Source organism: Melanaphis sacchari, unplaced genomic scaffold, assembly GCF_002803265.2.
Source record: "Melanaphis sacchari strain LSU unplaced genomic scaffold, SCAv2.0 Contig16_pilon_pilon, whole genome shotgun sequence".
Lineage (NCBI taxonomy): Eukaryota > Metazoa > Arthropoda > Insecta > Hemiptera > Aphididae > Melanaphis > Melanaphis sacchari.
The window spans coordinates 141,770-163,373 of record NW_020270786.1 but is presented as its reverse complement, the minus strand read 5'-3'; the positions used below and the strand labels follow the sequence as shown (position 1 = coordinate 163,373).

Genomic DNA, 21,604 nt, shown 5'->3' with positions numbered 1-21,604 from the left:
ATTTGTTTTCTAGGATTTTTTAAAATTAAAAAACCATTTTTCATGCATCATTAACACATGAATGTACATTTACGGAACTGTAAGCTAGAACAAACCAGTTTCAAATTTGTGATTTGAGAGTAATTTTATTATTGTCGTATTGCATTATCAATAGGATAATCTTCATCAAAAGAAATATAAATTATCAGCATCATCATTCATCATAATTAATGCTGCTTAATTTGTCTAGTGTCTATCATTTTAATTTTACAATATAATCTACTATAATATCTATTTAAAATATTTACTTATTATTTTATTAGAACGATATTTCGTAGTATAGAATTGAGCACACTGTACTTTTCCACCCGCCGTCAACCGTTCCATATGCTCTGTTGTTTATGAATATGAGGTGGTGATTTCTACTTATCAGTTATCATTAATTTTTTTTTTCCGTTTGAACCGTCAGCAGAGGAGTATCTGTGTAAGTTATCATTAATTTATACCAAGTATTAACTATTAAGCAATAATCACTTGATATTTATTATTTATCTAAACCAAAATGAGTTGAAGAAGTTGAGGTAACTATACTTATTACTTATTAGTCGTACTTGTTCAATTACTTTAGTGTTCAATTCCTGACTCCTGTAATGGCTATAATGTCACTATATTTTGTTTATTATTTGTAATATAATATTTATGTTTGGATTGATTTTGGATATTGTGTAGTGTTCAGATCTATATTGAATCTTCGTATAAAGTAATATAATAAATTATTTACTATTAGTATTTTTGGTAATACCAAATCAATATAATAAATAATACATGATTTATATTATAGTTAGGTTTTCAAAAATATTAAATTCCCTCAAGGGTTCTTTTTTAATTATATCTTGTATATATAACAATTAGGACTTGGATTTTTATGTAAATACATAATTTTATTGAATGTAGTTATCTTAATTCTAATTAAAAATAAAAACGTTTCATAAGACCTTGAATAAAATAACACTTTTTTATTTTACAGATTTTTAAATATTTTACTAATAAGTATATATTTTGTACTTTATACGTTGGCACCTTTAAAATGTAAAGAAATATTGACAACTCTTGTTATTTAAAAAAATTTTGTTTTTTTTTAATATTAATAAACGACGTAATAAATAAAATAAAATATATTACAATTTTTTTATGATACCATACCTGGTTAGTCCAGATATCCAATGAATATGGAATTAACATCATCTGATATATCAAGTATAAAATAAGCCCTATAATCGTCAGTTAACGTTAAACGCGCTTTCAACTACTGCAGATCAATTTTGAAACCTACTTGTTGTACTTTCAAATTTAAATATCAAAATGTATGTTGTATCCAGTTGTTTCTTAGAAGACAACAATGATGATGAATTTGATTAATAAAATTTTAAAAGATACAACAAACTATCTACATTTTGTTGTTAAATGTTTGGTGTTTCAGATTTTTAATACACACTTTAGCAAAATTAAGAACATAAATATTTACAAATGTTGACTTTTATTACATAAAAATCTGTGCCACAATTAAAACTGTATAATATATTTTTATAAAATAAATCATTATTTTTATTCATACAGTGCTGTTTGATAAATTTCAATAGGTAATATTTATTTGCTGTTGAATTTATTTTTTTTTTTTTATAAATTATACAGTGGAATTCAAAGAGTTAGAAGCAAAGCGTGTACTGTGGTACATAACATATATATATATATATTTAATATGATATTTTATATTAAATAATTTTTTATAAGTGTAACTCATTTAATTAATCATGTTACAACTCAATATTTTATGTAATACCTAAAATATAATTTTTTAATCACAAGCATATAGTTGTTAATTAACTATTTTAAATTATGTTTTAATATTGAAAACAAGAGTATACTATTTTTTTTACATAATTTACTTTTTATTTTACTTACAGGTAACTATACTAAAAATGTCTTCAGAAGAAAATATAAGTAATGACCCATTCAATCACAGGACTATTGATTTTGGTATTTACTACTTGGATATTGTGGAATGTCCATTAGATCCAAACCACAAACTTAGGCGTCACAGATTGCCTTATCATATTTTAAAGTGTAAAAAGGCATTTCCAGATAAAATACAATGTCCTTATGGACATTATTATTATTCAGAAAAACATGAAATGGCCAATCATTTGTTAGTATGCCCTCATAAGCCAATGTCAGTTCAAGCTGATGAAATGCAACCGTCCATGATACAAGTTCAACAAGCTAAAAATGAGAATATTGTCCGAAACTATGATGTCGACAAATATGAAATTGATGAACCATATTGGGATTAATTATTAATTATGTTAGTTAATTTTTGTCTCAATTTAAGACTGTTGCATATTATATTTTTACTATGCTAAAGTAAAAATTAGAAATTATAATGTTATTAAAAGTTTCTTTTTTTTTTTTATTCACGTAACTCCAACGATTAAATAATTTTTTTAATTTTAGTTACTATACTTTTTATTCCAAGGATATAAAGTATATAAAATTAACTAGTATCATATTTTTTACTTAAAAATGTTATTTCATTTTATAAATTATGTTGTTAAATTCAAATTATTTTTTAAACAATATTTAAATAAGTAGTTTCAGAGAACAGTTATGATTAAATAGTTTCAATACTAAATTTGTTTTTATTCTTGCCTATTGAATGATTTGAGTGATAAAATCAAGTTATTGTTAATACCTTTCAATTAAATTTAGGGTTACCTTATTTAGAAAAATAAAATCAGGACAATAATTATTATAATCATAATATTTTTAAATTATTAAAAATTATAATTTTAACGCATAAAAACATTATTTTGGAAAACATAAAATAACATAATTCAATTAAATTAATACTTTTTATAATTTACAACTGTATTTTACTATTTTAATGGTTACAATTTTAATGTATGTAATCATTTTAAAATATGTATGACACCTGTGTTCGACTTAATGCTTTTGTTATAACTAAACTTATCGTCCACTATTAGCTCCAGAAATGTTGACAATTTTTATAGCTGTTTTTGTTCCAACGCCACTGCCCTTTGTTGATCTAGTGACTGGCGCGGATCCAAGGGGTGATGGGGCCATGTCCCCCCCCCCCCCGCAGACTGGCAAATTTTCTATTATATCTATTTTTGGCAGCCCATAAAATTGCATTGTTTTGCCGATAGCGTTTCGGCCGTGTCTGTTTTTATCGGTCGCCGTCAAAAAGCTAATCTGGCTATACGAAGATACAAAAGGCCGTAAAAATTATGTACAAGATATCCAGCCCTACTTCGTCTAATATAGGGTCAATGGCCACTATATCGGACAATATTTTTGGTGATATCGAAGTCGCCGGCATGACGAAAATACACTTCTCCATGCGATGCTTTTGAATCAACAAGCCGTCGTCACGTTGCCGCCTCAGACTCTGTTCGTCTTTTGTGTTGTATTGTATTTCGTCTAAGTGTGCGATCGCGTTAAGCTCGACTTTTGCCAATTCGGGTTCTTGCATTGTACGATTGTACTTGTATTTATAACGTCATACACCGTCTCGCGTTCCGAGTAATACACACATATTGACATATATATATATATATATATATATATATATCGTGGCTAAACACTTAGGCTGATATTTTATTTAAGTTCCCCCCCCCCCCCCCCCCCCCGTAAATCTGTTCTAGATCCGCGCCTGACTAGTGGAGGTTGGTATTTAGATTAGGTTATCACTTATCATAGGACATTTTTGATAATATTGCTTGTCATTTTCATTACTCATGTTTTTTTCATTTTCACCATTACTGATAATTATTTTGTTAATTTTAATATTTTGTTGTGCCCGACGGCCAACGTTCACGTGACGTTGGTTTAGTTTGTAGTCGATAGTGTTTGTTAATAATTTAGGATTTTGGCGATTTCATATCTCGACAAAATCCATGCTTCACAGAGTTCACTGTCACATTAGATATTTTAAAGACTGAAACTACTACTTATTATTAGCTTTTGTTCGAAGTGTTACAACGTGATTCGTTATTATTAAAAAGTAAAAGCACTGTGATATATTATTGTTATTTTTCATTGTAGTAATAATCGCGAGTAGTGCCTGATGATCATACTTGTAAGTCAACGATTTTTATAGTTTATATATGTGTACCTGGTGTGATTTCTCACTATTTCTTTGTAAAAATGTCTCTGATGTACATTGGTTTGCATTCTGATTATGAGATGGTGACGAGTACAGAGAAATAAGAACAGTTAATTATTTTAAATGTTAAACTCGGTAAATTAGGTGATAGAGTGGTAGAACTATTATTATGTCCAAGATATTAGTTAGTAGTATTAGTACTCACTGGTTAATAAAATTGGTTATTGTATGTTTTATGGAAGCTTCCATGCTTTATGTATTAATTTCCCTAGTAGCGTGTGTTAAATTTAGTGGGTTAAATTTAGTACTTTATAGTTTAAGTATAATTTATTCTAAACAAAATATAAACTATGCTAAAGTACATTATTTTTATAACATTGCATTATTTTGAGCTATTTATTAAAAAAAAATGAAGTACATGAGAATATTAAACAGTCGATCCGTTCATACTTCTCATTTATAATTACTACTTAAAATGATATATTTTGGTATTTGAATTAGAATTATTTTAAACCTTTAATTAAATTTCTATATATTTTATGTAAATTTAATTATCATAACATTTATAACTATTTATCTTTAAATAATATATTATTTTTTATATGTTATGTATAAATTATTGTTTCAGCTACCAGAAAGAGTCTATACAAACAGAACATTTTTAACTATCAAATTGACAGTGAAATAATTGAAGATTTCATGAATAAAAACAAATACATGCCATAATTTGTGTCTACAACACAGTACAAAGTCAAAGTTTGAAAACAAGCCTATAAATCGTAATATGTATGTTAAAACCATCAACTAAACACAAATATTTTTTCAAAATAAATCCAGTATTCTTTTTCTAATTTATGCTAAAAAGCTATACTTAGTAAGTCGTCTTTAAAGATGTATATTCTAAAAAACTTTAAAATTAAGTAAAAAATGATCAAAATGTTAAAAAATACCATGTAAATTTTATATTTTAATAAATTATTTCTTCATGCATTAATATTATATCAATACTAAAAAATTATATTGGTTAAAAATAAATAATTTGTACAGTTTTTCTCCCGTATGAATCCTAGTGTGAGTTGTGCTAGGTTATCATAACTCACATTAGGATTTATATGGGAGAAAAACTTTACAATATGTTGTTTTCAGATAATATTTTACTTAATCATTATGTTTAATTTAATTTTAAATACAGTGTAATATACCTATAGAAGTATTAATTACAAATAAAAGTTTATACCAGTTTTTCGTGTATTAATCCTAATGCGGATTTGTTTGATAAATTTTTTTCTCAAGTAGTAAACACATTAAAGAAACTTATATAACAAATTGTATCATAATTAATATAGTTAATTATCAATGTATTTTAACTTTATTGTAAGATTGTCACCCTTGGTAGTCAATAGCTAAAAAGAGTCTCATCACCTCATATTGTAAATAAAGTCACACAAATGTCTATGTTTTAATATATACATATGTAATTATATACTGCTATGTTCTTATGTAACCAAACTTTTCTATTCAATCTCCCTGGTGGAAATTCGAGAAGATATCAAAATATGTGTGAAGACAAAGCTGTATTGAGTTGTGCAACAATAGCACGCACATAGTTTTTGCATTGCTATGTATTGTTATTAAATTTCATTTTTTACTAATAAATTATTATGAGTAATAAAAAGTATACCATTGTTAAATATGAGATAATTGAAAGAGGAGTGAGCTCAGTATGTTATCTATTGGTTGTTTAATACTTCTTAAAACATTTTTTAATTATTTAATATATGTTCATCATTTATTTTGCTAAATTATGTTTTAATATTTTAATGGTAAAAAATAGAAATTAAATACTTTTTCAACATATTGAAATTGTCTGTCATCATCTTTGATATTATATATTTTAATAATTTAAGTTTCTAAATTAACTCGATTTTTTATGGAGTCCAGGTTCAGCTATGTGAAAACAAATATAAAAGAAATAGAACAGTTATGGGATATAAAATATTATTAGCTTGGCGGTATAAGCTATTGTGGATGCAGCAGTTGCTTTGTGGCATAGACATTTTTGGGGTTTAAAGCACTGTTATAGTAACAAAATGTATAATTTCTATTAATTTAGAGAAGAATAGAATATTTTGCCTCGGGGCGCTTTATAGTGTCATGCCGTTGGGTTTGGACTATGCATAAGGATAGGTAATAATACACAATATTTATTGTGTTATTATTTTAAGTCAAAATTCAAACTAAAAAAATGGAATAAGTATCTCATAAAGCTATTAAATGAAGAATTTCTAGGTAAAAAATTGAAGAAGTATTATAGTATAAAATGACAGAATGAGAGTTGCTATAAAAATGAGCGTACAAGAAAAGATAGTTTAAAATAGGTACAGAAAAAACCAAAGAGATAGTCAGTAAAGATAATGACATGGATAATAACTTGAGCCAGTAATGAAGACGTTGGTGAACTAGAGCCTCATGAAGTTTTAAGACAAATGTGGCTGATCCCTTAGAATAGGAACTTAGGAACAGAGTGTGAAAAATGATGATTTGGTCTATCTGCACTTTTTATAATCAATTTCATAATTCAAGTTAATTGAGTTATTTGAAATTAAACCAAACTGTGTTAAGGAATTGTCAATAATCAGTAGTCTTATTCACCATGGTTAGGCGATGAGTTAAGATGTGTTAACCTAGATATCACTTCCAAATCATATTTGTTACTTAACTTTCGTCAATCACTGGTTTAATTTTTGGAAGTTATTATAATATAGTAAAATATTTATTGCTTAAGATAATTTAATTGATCATACATTTTTCATGATAATATAATGCTATAAGATTTAATATTTTTAATAGTATCAGCTTTTGTGAGTTGTACTTTGTACTCAATTGTTATTCTATACATTATCTCAATTAATATAATGATTATAATTTTTTGACATTAAAACATATTTTAAGGGACGATTAGGTACAAATTGTGTAATGAATTAGTATACAATAGAACCACATGAATAATAAATGACCGATGATTACTAAAAACCTGTCATTATGTCATGACATTAAACAAAAAAAATTGGTGTTTACACGTTAGATTAATACATTGAAAATTGTTCTGTTGAACATGTATGTGTTCAAAGAAGAAAAGCAAATAGCAGTATGTTATTTACATAAGTAAACAATGGAAAAATAAAATAAAGCATGATCAATATATTTTTAACAATAAAAAAATATTTATTCATCTTACAAATTGTACAATGAATAGAATTATATTAAATATTACGAAAAACGAAAAATATTAAATAACAATTTGGTAATATATGTCAATAAACATGTGGTCCAGTTGCTAAATTACAGTGCTAAGAGCAATAACATAAATACTTAAGACTCTGTTTACCTAAAACATATTAAGTGAGTACTTTCAATACCATGTTTATGAGTTTTGGGTTTCATCTGGTTGCACTATCGTACACTTTGGTTTGTTTCTAGTTACTAATATGTTAGATTTTCTATATAACTTGAGCGGACGCTGAAACCCTTTAGATGGATTATGTGGCATGGTAAGAGTTTCACAGTTGGCAAAACCAACTTCGTTCAACAGATAGTCAGTAAACATTGGAGGTTTCAGTTGAATGTTTTTGTAATTTCGCCAAATGGTTTCCTAAAATTATGCATTAAACAAAATCGATAAATATTCTAGTTGATCATTAACATCATCGTCATATTTACCGTCAATGTTTTTCTACGACCATATGATTTCCACGGCTGAGGTTCTACCACGAGTATTCCGCCAGGTCGCAACTGTGCAAACATACGTTTGAATGCTCGTTTTAGACCGTCATCACCCCAGTTCAAGTGAAGCCACTTTGTAATGCTTAAACAGAGAATAACATCGAACTTACACGTTTCCAGTGAAAGCAAATGATCAGATTCTAATACATAATTTCCCTGTAACATATTACTTTTATTATAAACTTAAACTTCTAGAATTGTAATAAATTTTGTACTTTACTAACCTGTACAAATGATACATTATAGGGAAATCTTCCAGATATTGTCATACCAGCTAAATTAATAGGACCATATAGTATTGGTAATGAAATAGGAAATGATTCGATTATATCACAGTTTGGATCATTATCACTTCTCGGAGCATAATCTTTAAAATGGTAATTTGGTGATAGATGTGAGGGAGACTGCACTGTATCGTTGATGTAATGATGTACATTTTTGCGTGCAATATTTATTAGTTTACGATCGATATCCATCCCTACAACTGACTTTGCACCAAAATCTCTAGCAACGCTAAATGTCACATGACCAATATTACAGCCAATATCCAACACGTCTTTGCCATAAAATAAATCCATACGTTCAGCCAACACTTTCAGCCTATTGTCTTCATCATCTGGATTACGGTAACCATAATATCTATACAAAAAAAAAATATATGCATTTCAATAAATGTTTTATGAAAATATATTATATGTTGTGGCATATTTATGTTCAATAATTTACTCAAATTTAAAATCAAGGTTGGACAAATACAAATTTTTTCAATAGGTTATACATTTATTTGAAATAATATTTATTTAGATAAATAACTACAAATTAAAACAGTACATTATGCTCCTTGCAATTATCTCATTGTGATCATTTCAGCACCTACATTTTAGATTAAATAATAAAACTTTGATTTTGTAAGAATTCAATAGCAGTGCTCCAAAAGATTTTTGCAACTTAATTTGTAATTTTTTTTTTAAGTTACACTATACATTTAAATCATACACAAATATTTATTACATAATTTACATCCCTATTAAAACAATCAATAGAATCATAAGATATATTTTAGATATCATAGGTTTTTAATTACTATAACTTATTTTTATTAATTTCTCAAGTAAAATTTTATTATAAGTGTGAAAGTTAGTTTGATTTAGTTTATTATTTCATTCAAAATATGAGAATTTACAAATTACAAAATATTGTAAGAATATAATCATGAGACCGGAGCTGGTTTATATAGAATCATTATCATATTTCAACTAGCAAAATAATTATAACGCATTCTTGCTAGATAAAATACGTGAATTTAAAAACAAATAAATCGAAGTTCTCATTAAAGGCACAATAAACTGAAGCGGTCTGTACGCGTAAAACACTGAAAATTGTGAAGGCTAAAACTTCAAGAAAAATAACTTTTTATTTTCACAAAATCACAAACTTAGTCATTTTATAGAAATTCTTGTTTCGGAAAAAATAATAATAAAAATACACAAAGTAGCTAATGTGAATGTGTTCTTGAATGTTTCTTGTTAGAAGAATAAATTTAAAAATTGTATTTAATTGTATTAAAATTATCGGCTAGCCTGTAATAAATATTCAATATATACGAGAGTCAATGATAGCACTATCAGTTAAAATAAATTTCGGAATTATACTTAGTATGCTCAAAGATCTACTTAAATTCATTTATTCGTCATTTTTAAGCGTGTATGCATTATTAAAGCGTCTAAATTTAACGGTAAAATGATGAAACTTAGGTCTTTTTTCACTAGTGCTTCACAGTTCGTTGTAAATTTGTAAACAAATTGAATTTTCGTGTTATATTAATGTACAACAAGTTGTGTTTAATAGAACTAATTTTGAGACGTTTACTTTAATATTGGAGCGAATTTAACAACTATTTAAGTTAAAGGTATAATATATACTATAACTAAAATTTCTCCAAACTCAAGTAACAAGTAAAATATTGTAAAAATAAACGTACACACATAGAATATTATGTTTGCTTTTAAGATTTAAAACACGTTTTTAATTAGGAGTTTAGTGTAGGCAATAATTATGATGTTTATTACGTGCGTGTGATGGTATTTGAACGTGTTCACTTTGGATGTTACAAACAACTTTTTCCATTTATTTATTTGTAGGATCACAATTCATAGTTGAATGTATTTTTTTATCAGACAAATCTTTATATGAAGTGTATGTCCAATTTTGTAGAAAGTTTGTTAATCGAGATCTAAAGCAAAAAATAACAGGAATCTACAATTATTTTCTAAATCTATATTGCATAATTAGATTGTTCAGCAAGTTGGAATAGGTGAAAAACAATTCTTTTCAAATCTTATTCAAGAATAGGTCAAATTTTACAACGAATGATAAAATTATGTTTAATATTAGATTCATAAAGTAAAAAGATTATCATAATGTTGAAGAACATTCAAATTAATTGTTTTTGAATAATAAGTATGCAAAATGAATGTTAATGAATTAAATAAACTATTAAGAGGATACTACACCTGCAAACACTGTCTCTAGTCTTACAAACACATAACATAACCAATTGTACATTTACAAGATTTCGTGTAACTCCTTAAACTTAAAATTATGGTGAAATTACCATTTCCAAATTTTAAGCAAGTATATTTTTTTTAAGAACTTCATACCTTGAAGAGTAAATCTTTTATTATAAGACAAAGATTGATTAAATAATATTAAATAAGTGAAATAGTGTATTTTGTTAAAATATGTTAATTAAAGTAAAACATTACATTTTAAAGATTACTGATGTGCTACAATGGTAAAAATATATCATTGTAAAGTTAATAGCCAATCAGAATAAATTAAATATATAATTTTGAATTAGTGATATATGAATTATATAATTAAAGTGATTGTGTTAAAATTTCTGGATAATGAGATTTTTGTGATAATTAATAATAAGTAATGATTCACAGTAACAATAAAAATGTGTTGGGAGGAACTTAATTATACACTAGTTTATACAAAATCACTTTAAGATAATTATTTTAACAAAGATAGTTAAGATTTGAGAATAACTTACATTTTTCTTTTTTTTTTTAATTAAATAATGCTGAGATGATCATTAATGCAAATCTTATAAGTACTTTAATTGACAAAATTGTATCTATTTAAAGAATACAAATAACTGAAGCAAAATATATTCTAATTCTTACAAGTTATAATAACTACAATATTATACTAATCAAAAATAATTCATAATAATATAAAATAGTCTATTTAATATGTTACAGTGATTAATGATTATCATAATATCAGTTTATCTAGATCATACCCAGCAATTTATTGAAAGATACAGCCCTTTGATCCATTCAAAGTGTTTAAAGAGTTTTTTCCGTTTGGACATCTCTTTTCTAACTACGTTAAAATACATGGTGATATAGGGTAAATCATTTTCAGATTTGCCAATAACATTTAATCTTACCTGTTATAATTTCCATATTTAAACAACGAATTTTTTTCTTTAAACTTGGGCTCGTTTTTATTAACCTTTTGTTTTGGTTTATCTGACGTCGTAACAACGACCTGCTGAGGTTTGGAGTGTTTTTCTGACAATGAGGGCTGCTTAACAACCGGACTTACTACACATCTTTTGGGCTTATTTTTTTCGCGCTGCTCTTGTATTTCCTTACCGTCTTCAACTTTTTTTTCAGGTGATGGTGACAGCGTTTTGCATGGCTCGAGTATCTTTTCAACAACCACTTCAACAGGAGCTTTTGAAATTGGAATATTACATTTATCTATTGACTGAACTAGAACTTCATTCACTAATACATCTATGATGGTTTCTATAACTTCAATTATTTCACTTGAAACTTTATTATTCTCAGACTTGGGTATACAGTTTTCAGGTAATTCAGGTAATTCAGGTAATTCAGGTTTGAACTTCTTTTTAGGCGGTGAAGAAATAGTGTCTTCTTCTTGTTTTTCCTTTTCATCAATACATTCTGGTTTTAAACTGAATAAAAATAAATAAACATTTTTTGTTAATAATTAGGAGGAAAATAAAATAATTTTGTCATAGTCTTTTACATAATATTACTTAAATACATTTTAAATAGTGATATATCATAAAATATCATTAAATATAAGCGTTTAATATAATATTGATATTATTGAACATCAATACTCTTTAAAATTTAATTTTATTACTTGCTATAACTTACTCTTCTTCTGGAGTGTTCTCTGTAGTTAAACTAGAGTCAGATAAAGATTTTGATAGCAATATTTTAGATTTACACTTTGGTGGAGTTTTTTGTTTTAACAAATCTGTGCCAGCACATGCAATTGCTTTGGCTTCATCACACTGACTAAGTTCCAATGGATCAGATAAATTTCGAGGAATTTTAACATTGACTTGATCTTTTTTTATGTTCACTGTATTTGAGTGTAAAGGAGATGACTTCGGAGTTTTATTCATTGCCCTAAAATTTAAAAATAATAAATTAACATCACTTAAAAATTTTTCAGTTCTAATAATTCAGTTCTAAATACATCAATATTTTAATTTACTTATTAATATCTTCATCCTGGAGACTATTTAAATTGAGAGGATCAGACATGTTACCACCCAGCAAAAACTTTTTAGGTGGTATTATATTTTGACCGTCTTTTTTTTTTTTTTTTGGAGATGAGCTAATAAGAATTGATGTGCTAACACATCGTTTTCTTGTTGCTTGTAATTTAATTGTATCATCACAAAACTGCAAATTTGTACAAACTGCATTCATATCTTGAGTTTCAAGCGGTTTTTCAATCGTTTCATTCTCAACTTCAGTTTTAGTTGCCATTATGAGCCTTAAATCAAAATAAAATTTTATTGTTAAAAAATGTATATTACATACTAAGAAAAAAAAAATACAGGTATTATATAATGTATAACAGATATTTTAAAATTAAATGGGAAATATATGAGGTAGACATATTACAGATTTTATTATGACAATAATAATTAATAATATATCAATTTAAAAGTTATAATACCTATACAATAATATTAGTTACATAAAATACAATTTTTGTAAAAGTAAAGAATCTTTACGATTGAGAGGCATTCAAACACGTATGTTGTGCTCCAAAAGTTATTGCATGATTAGCTTCAATACAGAAGACAATAAATAATTAAGTATGAACATAATCTATTTTTGTTCTTAATAACTTAGGAACTGTCAAGATTTTATAAAGAAATTAAAAGGCATGGGATAAAAAACATTGAAACCCCTGTTATATATTTTTATTCAGTTTTTCAAAATGTAAATGTTTTAAAAATAAATGATTACTATATTTTGCAGAATTTATTTCATTATACCTCAATACTTATTTACCAACTCACTAATAAACCATTTTTCTGTAAGGTAACCATTGAAAAACAAAATTCTTATTGTTATTGTTATTATTTATATTATATAATTACACTTTAAAATGTAAATCATATAATTTGCTTATAATTTAGTAGCCCATAGGTTGAGAAGTAGTGGTGTAGACTATAGAGTATACAGTTTAGTGATAATGCAAGCATGTCAAAATATTTTCATTGTAAAGAGTAAAAAATTATTATTATTTATAATTATTATTATTATTATTATTATTTACATAATATTGTAAATAATTCATATTCATATATATTTATATTTTCTTATAAAATTGCTTAATCTAGAATGTTAAAAACAAATTATAATGCAAGTGTAAATAATACTTTTAATAAATTTCAAATATTATATGATAAAAATATGTTTTATAATAAATATACAACAATATACCTCAAATTCAAAAAGATGCTTCTTTTTTCAAATTAAAGTTGTTAAATATATTTAACATATTTCAATTAATGCAAATTTTATTTAAAAAAATAAATAATTTTTTACTCATAAAAAAAAAAATTAGATGCTGTTATATTGTATCCCAAAATTTATTTTAAAATATTTTTCGAGTTTATTTTCATCAAAAATCTTTAAGAAAATTCTAATTTGAAATATTTCACTTTTATTAATGAAAAAAACGTATTGAAATATTTAGTATTGACTATAAAAATATTTAGGGTGATATGGAACTTTTGGGACACATTGTATGTAAATACATAAGAATATGAACACCAGAAACCACCAATTTTAGTTTCAAGTTCTATCGAACCACTATTTTATTTCATTCAAGGTCTCATAATATTAGTAATAACAGTATAACACAATAAATTTAAAAACACATTTCATAAGATACATTATAATAATATAATAAAGGTATTATAAAGGTTTTATCAAACAATTTAAAAAAATTAAAATATAAACTACTTTCACTAAAAAGAACTGATAATTTTACAATTATAAGCAAAATATGATAATGTTTTATTTTCTGTAAATGAATTATTGATGTTTTTAAATTTTTTTATAATATTCGAAGATATAGGGAAATTAAGTTAAATATTTTTTTTAATACTGATATAGGTCATAACATATTGTTTTTCTATTGTACAAAAATAGAATTTCATTTTCATTTTTATCGACAATAACTCTTATCGAATTATTCACGTAATTTTGTATGCATTTACACTAACATTTTTTTTTTTTTTTTAATTAACAATCTAGATCTATTATTTGCATCATTTTAGCTATTATCGTAAGATATTAACCAGAAAATAAATTACGCTAAGTATGAAATGTATTTATAGGATCGAAGTAGCATGTTATTATACAGACTATAAAATATATGAAAATTAATATTCAATTTTAACTATACCAACTGAGGTTTTTACAAAATAGGTTAGCAAAATAATACTAAAAAATTGGATGTGTTGTTTTTATAAAATTAAAATGGTCAAACTAATCGCCCAAAGCATCGTTGAGCAAACTTTCAAAAACAATTTTTTTTTTGACGACGAATTTATTTAATTTAGGTATATTATTCATTATTCATACTAATACTTTTAATATTTAACTCTTTTAAAACTTCTTTGTGTGAGATAAAGTAATTATTTGTGATAAGTGAATATATTCACTTAAGTGAGAGTAAAACGACTAAGGCGTAAGTACTAAGTAGTAGACGTCGATATGTCGTATTAGAGTACAAGCAGTTCACTCGATATGCACTCCATTACTTCATTTTATATTCGTAATAGAATAGACTAAATTTTTATAATGAATGAAGGTAACTTATAATAAGTCATGTATTTTTTTTATTATGTTAAGAATATAATTATAGTTAATATTTAAAAAAAATAATATATTAATTTTTGATACTGCTGTTTAATAAATAATTAGCTTGGTATCAAAAATAAATATATAATTGTATATTTAAGTATGATAACATTGATAACGATAATGTTTTAATGGTTAAGACTGTTAAGAGTTTAATTAAATAATTCAGCGGCGAATCTAATTTTTTTTAGGGTGGAGGGGAATTATCCTAAAAATTTTCATATTAATTTTGAAAACACATCAATTAGGATTTGATGTTAGGCCTTAAAATAAAACATTATTCAAACTTTTTTAACATGAAAAATTTAAAAGTATAATTTCTAAAAAAAGTATAGAATAATAAAATTGAAATGTAATTTTATAATTACAAAATAAAGAAAAATAACTTAAAATGTATTAATTTAATTTATTTATTATTTTAGGGAAAACTGTAAACATATTCAATATTATAATTATTTCTCTGTGAATATTAAGCAATGCTAGTCCATTTTAAACGATTCCCCCCCCCATTGTATTTTCTTAAGTATGTTTTTATACGTTTTAACGTATAAAATGATTGCTCACACGTACATATTGTTACTGGCATTACTGCTAATCTATAAGGGGGGCCCGGGCCCTTCTCCCCCTCTTGAATTCGTCACTGATACAATTCCTATGAATAATTTTGTAACTATTAACTAGGCAAGAAAATCAATAACAATCTATAATTGCGCAATTCCGTTTTTAAATATAAATTTTAATTATTACGTTTACGTTTTCGTTTTTTTTTTTTTTTTTTTTTTTTTTAATAGGTAATCTATAAAAATTGCTTGTTTAAAACTCTTTAAGAAAAGAGCATGCGGTACAACTCGTATCTCAAATATCTAACAAAAACAAATTAAGCGTGTAAAGCAAAACAACTTTTCACATTTTTTATTTTGTAATCATATTGTTTAAATTTTAAATACACTAAATGACTAAATATAACTTACACACAATTTACCAAGAAATAAGAAGGGAGTTGTCAATCTATAATAATCAGTGTTCTTACAGTTTTTAAAAGTTTAATTAGTAAAAAAATTTGATAAGTATTAATTAGTATTAATTTATTATTATCATAAATTGATCACGACTTATAACTTTTGAAAAATGTTAATATTACAAAGTAAATTTATGTATAGCATCAATAGTTTGGCTACAAAATTCAAGGAGGCAATTTACTTAAAAATAAGTGTGCAATGATTCTAGACAAATATACCTATTTTATAACCTTGACATACATTTTTAAAATTAAAATAATATTGGAAAATGCATCAGAGTTTTGTAAGTAAAAATTGTTTCAAATATGTATAATTTTAGAATTTAACAAATTTTTAAGAACATATAAAAATCATATTAGTAAAATATTTTCAATTACAACTTTCAGGGTAAAGTAAAAATATTTTGTAGAATAAATATTTAATTTACACACACAAATACACAATATTACTATATGTTTCATAACACATCTTCACAGAAATTATAAATAACTCTTAAAGAACTAATATAATATGTTTAAAAATGTATACAATTTATAGGTACCTAAAATTTATAATATTCCTAAAAAATAATTATTTAATTATGAAATATATAGTTCTTTCATAGTGGTGCTATTTTTATAATAAATTGTTTATCATCAATCAATATTTATGGGAAAATAAATTTAATTATTTTTAAATGTATTATCTTGTAATAATGTCTTTTATGTCAAAATGATCATGGTTTTATAATATATACTTAAGTGGTACACATATAAAATTTTGTCTTATGAGTTTTTATATAGAACAGTTGGATTTAAGTGTAAGATAAGTAAAATTTTTAAGCTTCCTTAAATTTTAGTTTGCTATTAAACACATGTTTTTAAGAGCCAGAGTTCAATGAAAATCCATTTCAGTGTTATTTTGTCAGTAGGTATTATATTATTGTATATATTTATAAATGAAATTATATGTTTTACTCGATACATTATATGACTTGAAGTTTCAGATAATATCTTTAATATTTCAATTGTGTTATTTATATTTTTTTATAGGATTCTCAGTAATTAAAAATAAGATAATTGAACAGATAGGCAATCAACAACTAAGTCTATAGTTCATATTAAGCAGACTATTGCTTTAATTTTATACTATATGTTTTATAGTATTCACTACCACATAATATAATATGGAATAAAAAATATTAGTTTTGATAAAAAAATTAATGTTAAATGCATTCTTAAATAGGAAATAAATTTCTAAATGATTATGAATATATTGGTAAAAAATAAAAATAATAAACGAAAATCTAGAATAATCAAATATTAAAAAATTTAAAAAATAATAGTAAATACTAAAATTATATCATTATAGATAGGTATATGATTTAACCATCTTTGTCAAATAAACGCCTAACATAGCAAATTCATGTTCAGAAGTTTGCACTTATCTTTGTTAGCTTGTGAATCGACTTGTGATGAAACTTAATGGTAAGAACTTAATTTGTGTTTACAAGTAAGTTTTTTACAGTAATTCAATTTCTTATCAAGTTTTGAGTGTATGAAATAGTTTAAAAATGCTTATAACTCACTTAAAATTCTATACACAAACACAAATAAAGTTCTTACCATTAAGTTTCATAATAGATCAATTCACTTTAAAATCAAAACTAAAAGTGAACTGCTGAACATAGATTTGGTATGTTGCACACTCTTAAGACAGAGACAAATGTAATGCCCTCTTTAACACTGTATGTAATCTTTACTTGTATAAGGTATACATGACACAATTTGTTGCAAAGTGATACGTGTAAAAAAATATTAAAAAGTGATACATCACAATTAAAATGTAAAATTTTAAAAATATAAATTAAAAAATAAAATAAAACAAACAAATATTATTTATATTTACTGAAATTCTATAAACTGTATAATTGTATAAATAACCATTTGATTTTATTGATATAAATAAAGTTAAAAACAATTGTAATTGGCTAAATGCCAAAATTAGTGGTAAACTGAATGTAAAGAACTTGGGAGGTTTCTTAAGAGACAGTAACATATCTTACAAAATACATTTTATTTGGATTGAATAGATTTACATTAAGCATAATAATATTTTATGCTATGTAAACAATCATCTAATTTTATATAGTTATACATATGTTTGTCCAAATCACAAATCATAATGCATAACTTACATATACACATACACTTATTATAATATTAAATTACTAATTGTTTGTTATTTTGAAAAAATATATACTAAGGAAAGAAAATGTGTAATTATAAGTAGAAAAATTTTAATTACCTTTTTACATACATAACTTTAAATAATAAAATCTCAATTTATTGAAATATACAATTAATTACAATGATATATTATATTATTATGTACTTGTATGTTATGTAAGTAAAAATAAAATTTATAAAAATTTGTAATTGTAATCTCATAACGTTTTTGAATCTTACACAGTTGACTATAGATTTGGCTACATGCCTACATAAAATATTAAACAGAATATACTAACTATAATAATCTATGCATAAAAAGTAGCTGACATATTTTTAGATAAAACTTTAAATTTGAAAAAAAGTCAATTAAAAAATTATGGTAAACTGTGAGCAGATATCAATTATTAACTACTAAAATAAGTAAACTATAATAAAATATCACTTCATATAACAATATTAGTTATTTAATATTTAGTAGATTAAACAAGGTTCATTGTTATCATAAAGTCAATTATTGCTAATTATTTTTCATTAATTTCAATCCAATACCTACCACATAGTACATTTTTATGAAAAATAGGTCTCAAATGTATTAGAAGATCAAAAAGTTAAATTTTTATTTGAAATTTGTGCTATGCAGTTAATAAAATTAAAAAATATATTAATTTTACTAGTATATTCTTATGCACAATGCGTTAAAATTTAAAAGATATAAATAATAAATAAACTATTTTTTTTTCACTCATCATTCAGATCTACAAAACTGGTATTTTTTTTTTATCCAATGCTTCCATAGTACTATCTCATAACCTATCGAAAATTTTCGTCATCATCAGTCCCTAAATTGTGTGTATTACAACATACTTTGTGTAGTATCAAAAAGGAAATGTGTACTACAAAATTCAAAAGTGTGTAGCAATTAATGTTTTTTCCTATATTATTATTATTATTCATTTTACATCACTTCTTATAAATGTCTAATTAAAATATAGTGCATAGAACAAAAAATAGAAAATTTTAAGCCCTGGTCAGTGGTCATCATAAAACCCGCCCTCGGAGCATCAAAGATTTCCTAGTCATATGTAGGTTATGAGTAATTACACAAATCGGTTGGCTTTATTGTACGACGATCGCGTAACGGCGGACAACAATCAATGGCCAGCGATTACGGCCGTCGTATTAATTTAATGCAAAAAACCAAAGGTATTGGATCCGATCGTTAAACATTTTACCGCGTCGCCCACATGGGTACGAAATACAATAGCGTTGTGTAAAAACGACTACGAATGACGATGACGACGCAAACAACCGGAAGCTTACGTCCGGAGACTAGCATCGGCGGCGGCGAGAAAAAAAACGGATAGGAACGTGATAAAAAATAAAAAGCGCGTGTTCAATCGATTTTTTTTCCGTCGTAAAAAATGTTCAAAATGGTCGCCGGACGAGAAAATCCATCGCGGTTTTTTGTACGCCGTCAGAGGGGAATGGAAATATCAAATAATCCGGTGACGAAGTACACTAAGTACAGCACCGACCTCCCCGACCACCAGCTGCAGTAAGTACGACACGGCGGCGGTGTAGTAAGTAATAGTAATAATAATAATAATAATAATAGTAATAGTAATAATAATAATAATAATAATAATTATAGTGGTGAGTATAATATGGAAGTATGGTGACGGAGCGTGAAGGTGAACGTGAACGGAATACGCGCGATGGGCTGTGGTCGTGGAGGTAACCGGTGGTGGTGGTGGTGGAAGGGGAGGGGTGGTGCGGCGCAAACGACGGTACGGTTAAAAATCATCGTTTGCCGCGCGGTGGCGGCGACAGCGATTCGAAAACACAATACTGCGACAGTTATGGCGCGCGCCGGGAGGAAACGAAAAATCTTGCGATTTATAAACTAGAAGAAAACAAAATTAAAAATCGTATCGGTGGACCCGACTCGTCGGGGTGGCGGCGGCACAAAACGTGCAAACCGCATTACAAATAACGACCAAATAATGTAATACTCACAACATGAATGAGGCTGCGTGGTGCGACGTTGGTGGCGGCGGCGACAACGACGATCACACGGCGGCGGACGCCATGTTTAGCGTGCGACGACGGTGAAGAGGTGATGCAACGGTGGCGGAGGTAGTGGTGGCGGCGGCGAGTAGTGGGACACACAGGTTGGACGGGTGGTAGCGGCAGAGAGTGTCGGCGGCTGCGTCGTCGTCGTTCGGGTGATTGCGGCGCACGGCGTACGTCGGGACGTGTGGAATCGGCGTACCGACGCGTTCGGCGGCGAAATATATAATAACTGGTGGACGGTGCCGAGGAGTACAATGTGTTGTCGTCCGATGCCCGCCGCAGTGCTGCCACTGCCGGCGCGATCCATTACCGCGCTGACGTCCCCGCTTCCCGTCGCGCGCAGCGGATTACGATACTACCGTATTTCGTGTGTCATATTTTTTCCTCGTCGTCGTCGTTCTTTATCCTTATAGCAGCGGCGCGACCGCCCGCGACGAGCAGCGTTGTTGCAGTGGGCACCGACGCGCCGTGTGCAACGTGCATTGTGCATTGTGCATCTTGCACGCGGACGAGTACGCGCCGTGTCGTGCGCCCGCCGCACGACGGGTGCACACACTCGGTCGAGTCGTATTTACGCGTACTGTTGGGTCTCTAATATTATTGCTGTTGGGCGGTTGGCGTGTGGAGGACCGTGAGAGAGCGAGATTAGCGTCAAAGGTGGTTTTACGTGTACCTTTTACGCGATATCGTTTGGATTGTCGTCGGACGAGCGTCCGATAACAACGATCGCTGTACAATAATTAATAATAATTGCATTCGTACCGCCCCCGCCGCCGCCGCTGCCGAGTGCGCTTACCTTGGAAAACGGTCGACCGACGGACGGATTTCTCCTACTCCGCCGTCGTGTTTTCTTATACTCTCTAACCGTTTTATTGTTACCGACCGAGACCGTGTATTGTCACGTAGCCGATGTATATAATAATATAATAAAATATAATAAAATATAATACGTATATTACGGGCCTTCGGCAAACTCGCACAAGTCGCGCGCTCGTGCGAATATTATATTGTTATGAATGCGTTACACGATCGAAATTGCGATTTATTACGCGGTAACGATGTTTTTGGGTATTGTGCAGACGCCGCTTTCGTAGTGGGGGTGCTTGCTAGTTCCAAAAATATCGTAAATTTTCG

At 27.2% G+C, this 21,604-nt stretch overlaps 2 protein-coding genes across 4 annotated transcripts; one reads left to right on the top strand and one right to left on the bottom strand.

Moving 5' to 3' along the window:
- The first annotated feature begins 402 nt into the window (after window positions 1-402).
- Window positions 403-5,128, top strand: LOC112592330 (gametocyte-specific factor 1-like). Of its 3 annotated transcripts, none has more exons than XM_025336349.1 (3): window positions 403-463; window positions 1,944-2,341; window positions 4,791-5,128. In XM_025336349.1, exon 2 carries the CDS (start codon window positions 1,959-1,961, stop codon window positions 2,328-2,330), a length of 372 nt encoding a protein of 123 aa, XP_025192134.1. In that variant the 5' UTR covers window positions 403-463; window positions 1,944-1,958; the 3' UTR covers window positions 2,331-2,341; window positions 4,791-5,128. The 3 variants fall into 3 exon arrangements, with proteins under 3 accessions (XP_025192134.1, XP_025192133.1, XP_025192135.1); XM_025336348.1 differs by lacking the exon at window positions 403-463 and adding an exon at window positions 470-560; XM_025336350.1 differs by lacking the exon at window positions 403-463 and adding an exon at window positions 589-739.
- A 2,276-nt stretch (window positions 5,129-7,404) lies between these two features.
- Window positions 7,405-20,708, bottom strand: LOC112592326 (7SK snRNA methylphosphate capping enzyme-like). Its single transcript, XM_025336344.1, has 7 exons — window positions 20,414-20,708; window positions 12,494-12,778; window positions 12,148-12,405; window positions 11,406-11,939; window positions 8,170-8,584; window positions 7,883-8,101; window positions 7,405-7,814 (listed from the first exon to the last, which is right to left on the bottom strand). The coding sequence occupies exons 1-7, from the start codon at window positions 20,416-20,418 to the stop codon at window positions 7,587-7,589; spliced, it is 1,944 nt and encodes a 647-aa protein (XP_025192129.1). The 5' UTR covers window positions 20,419-20,708; the 3' UTR covers window positions 7,405-7,586.
- Between the last annotated feature and the right edge of the window lie 896 nt (window positions 20,709-21,604).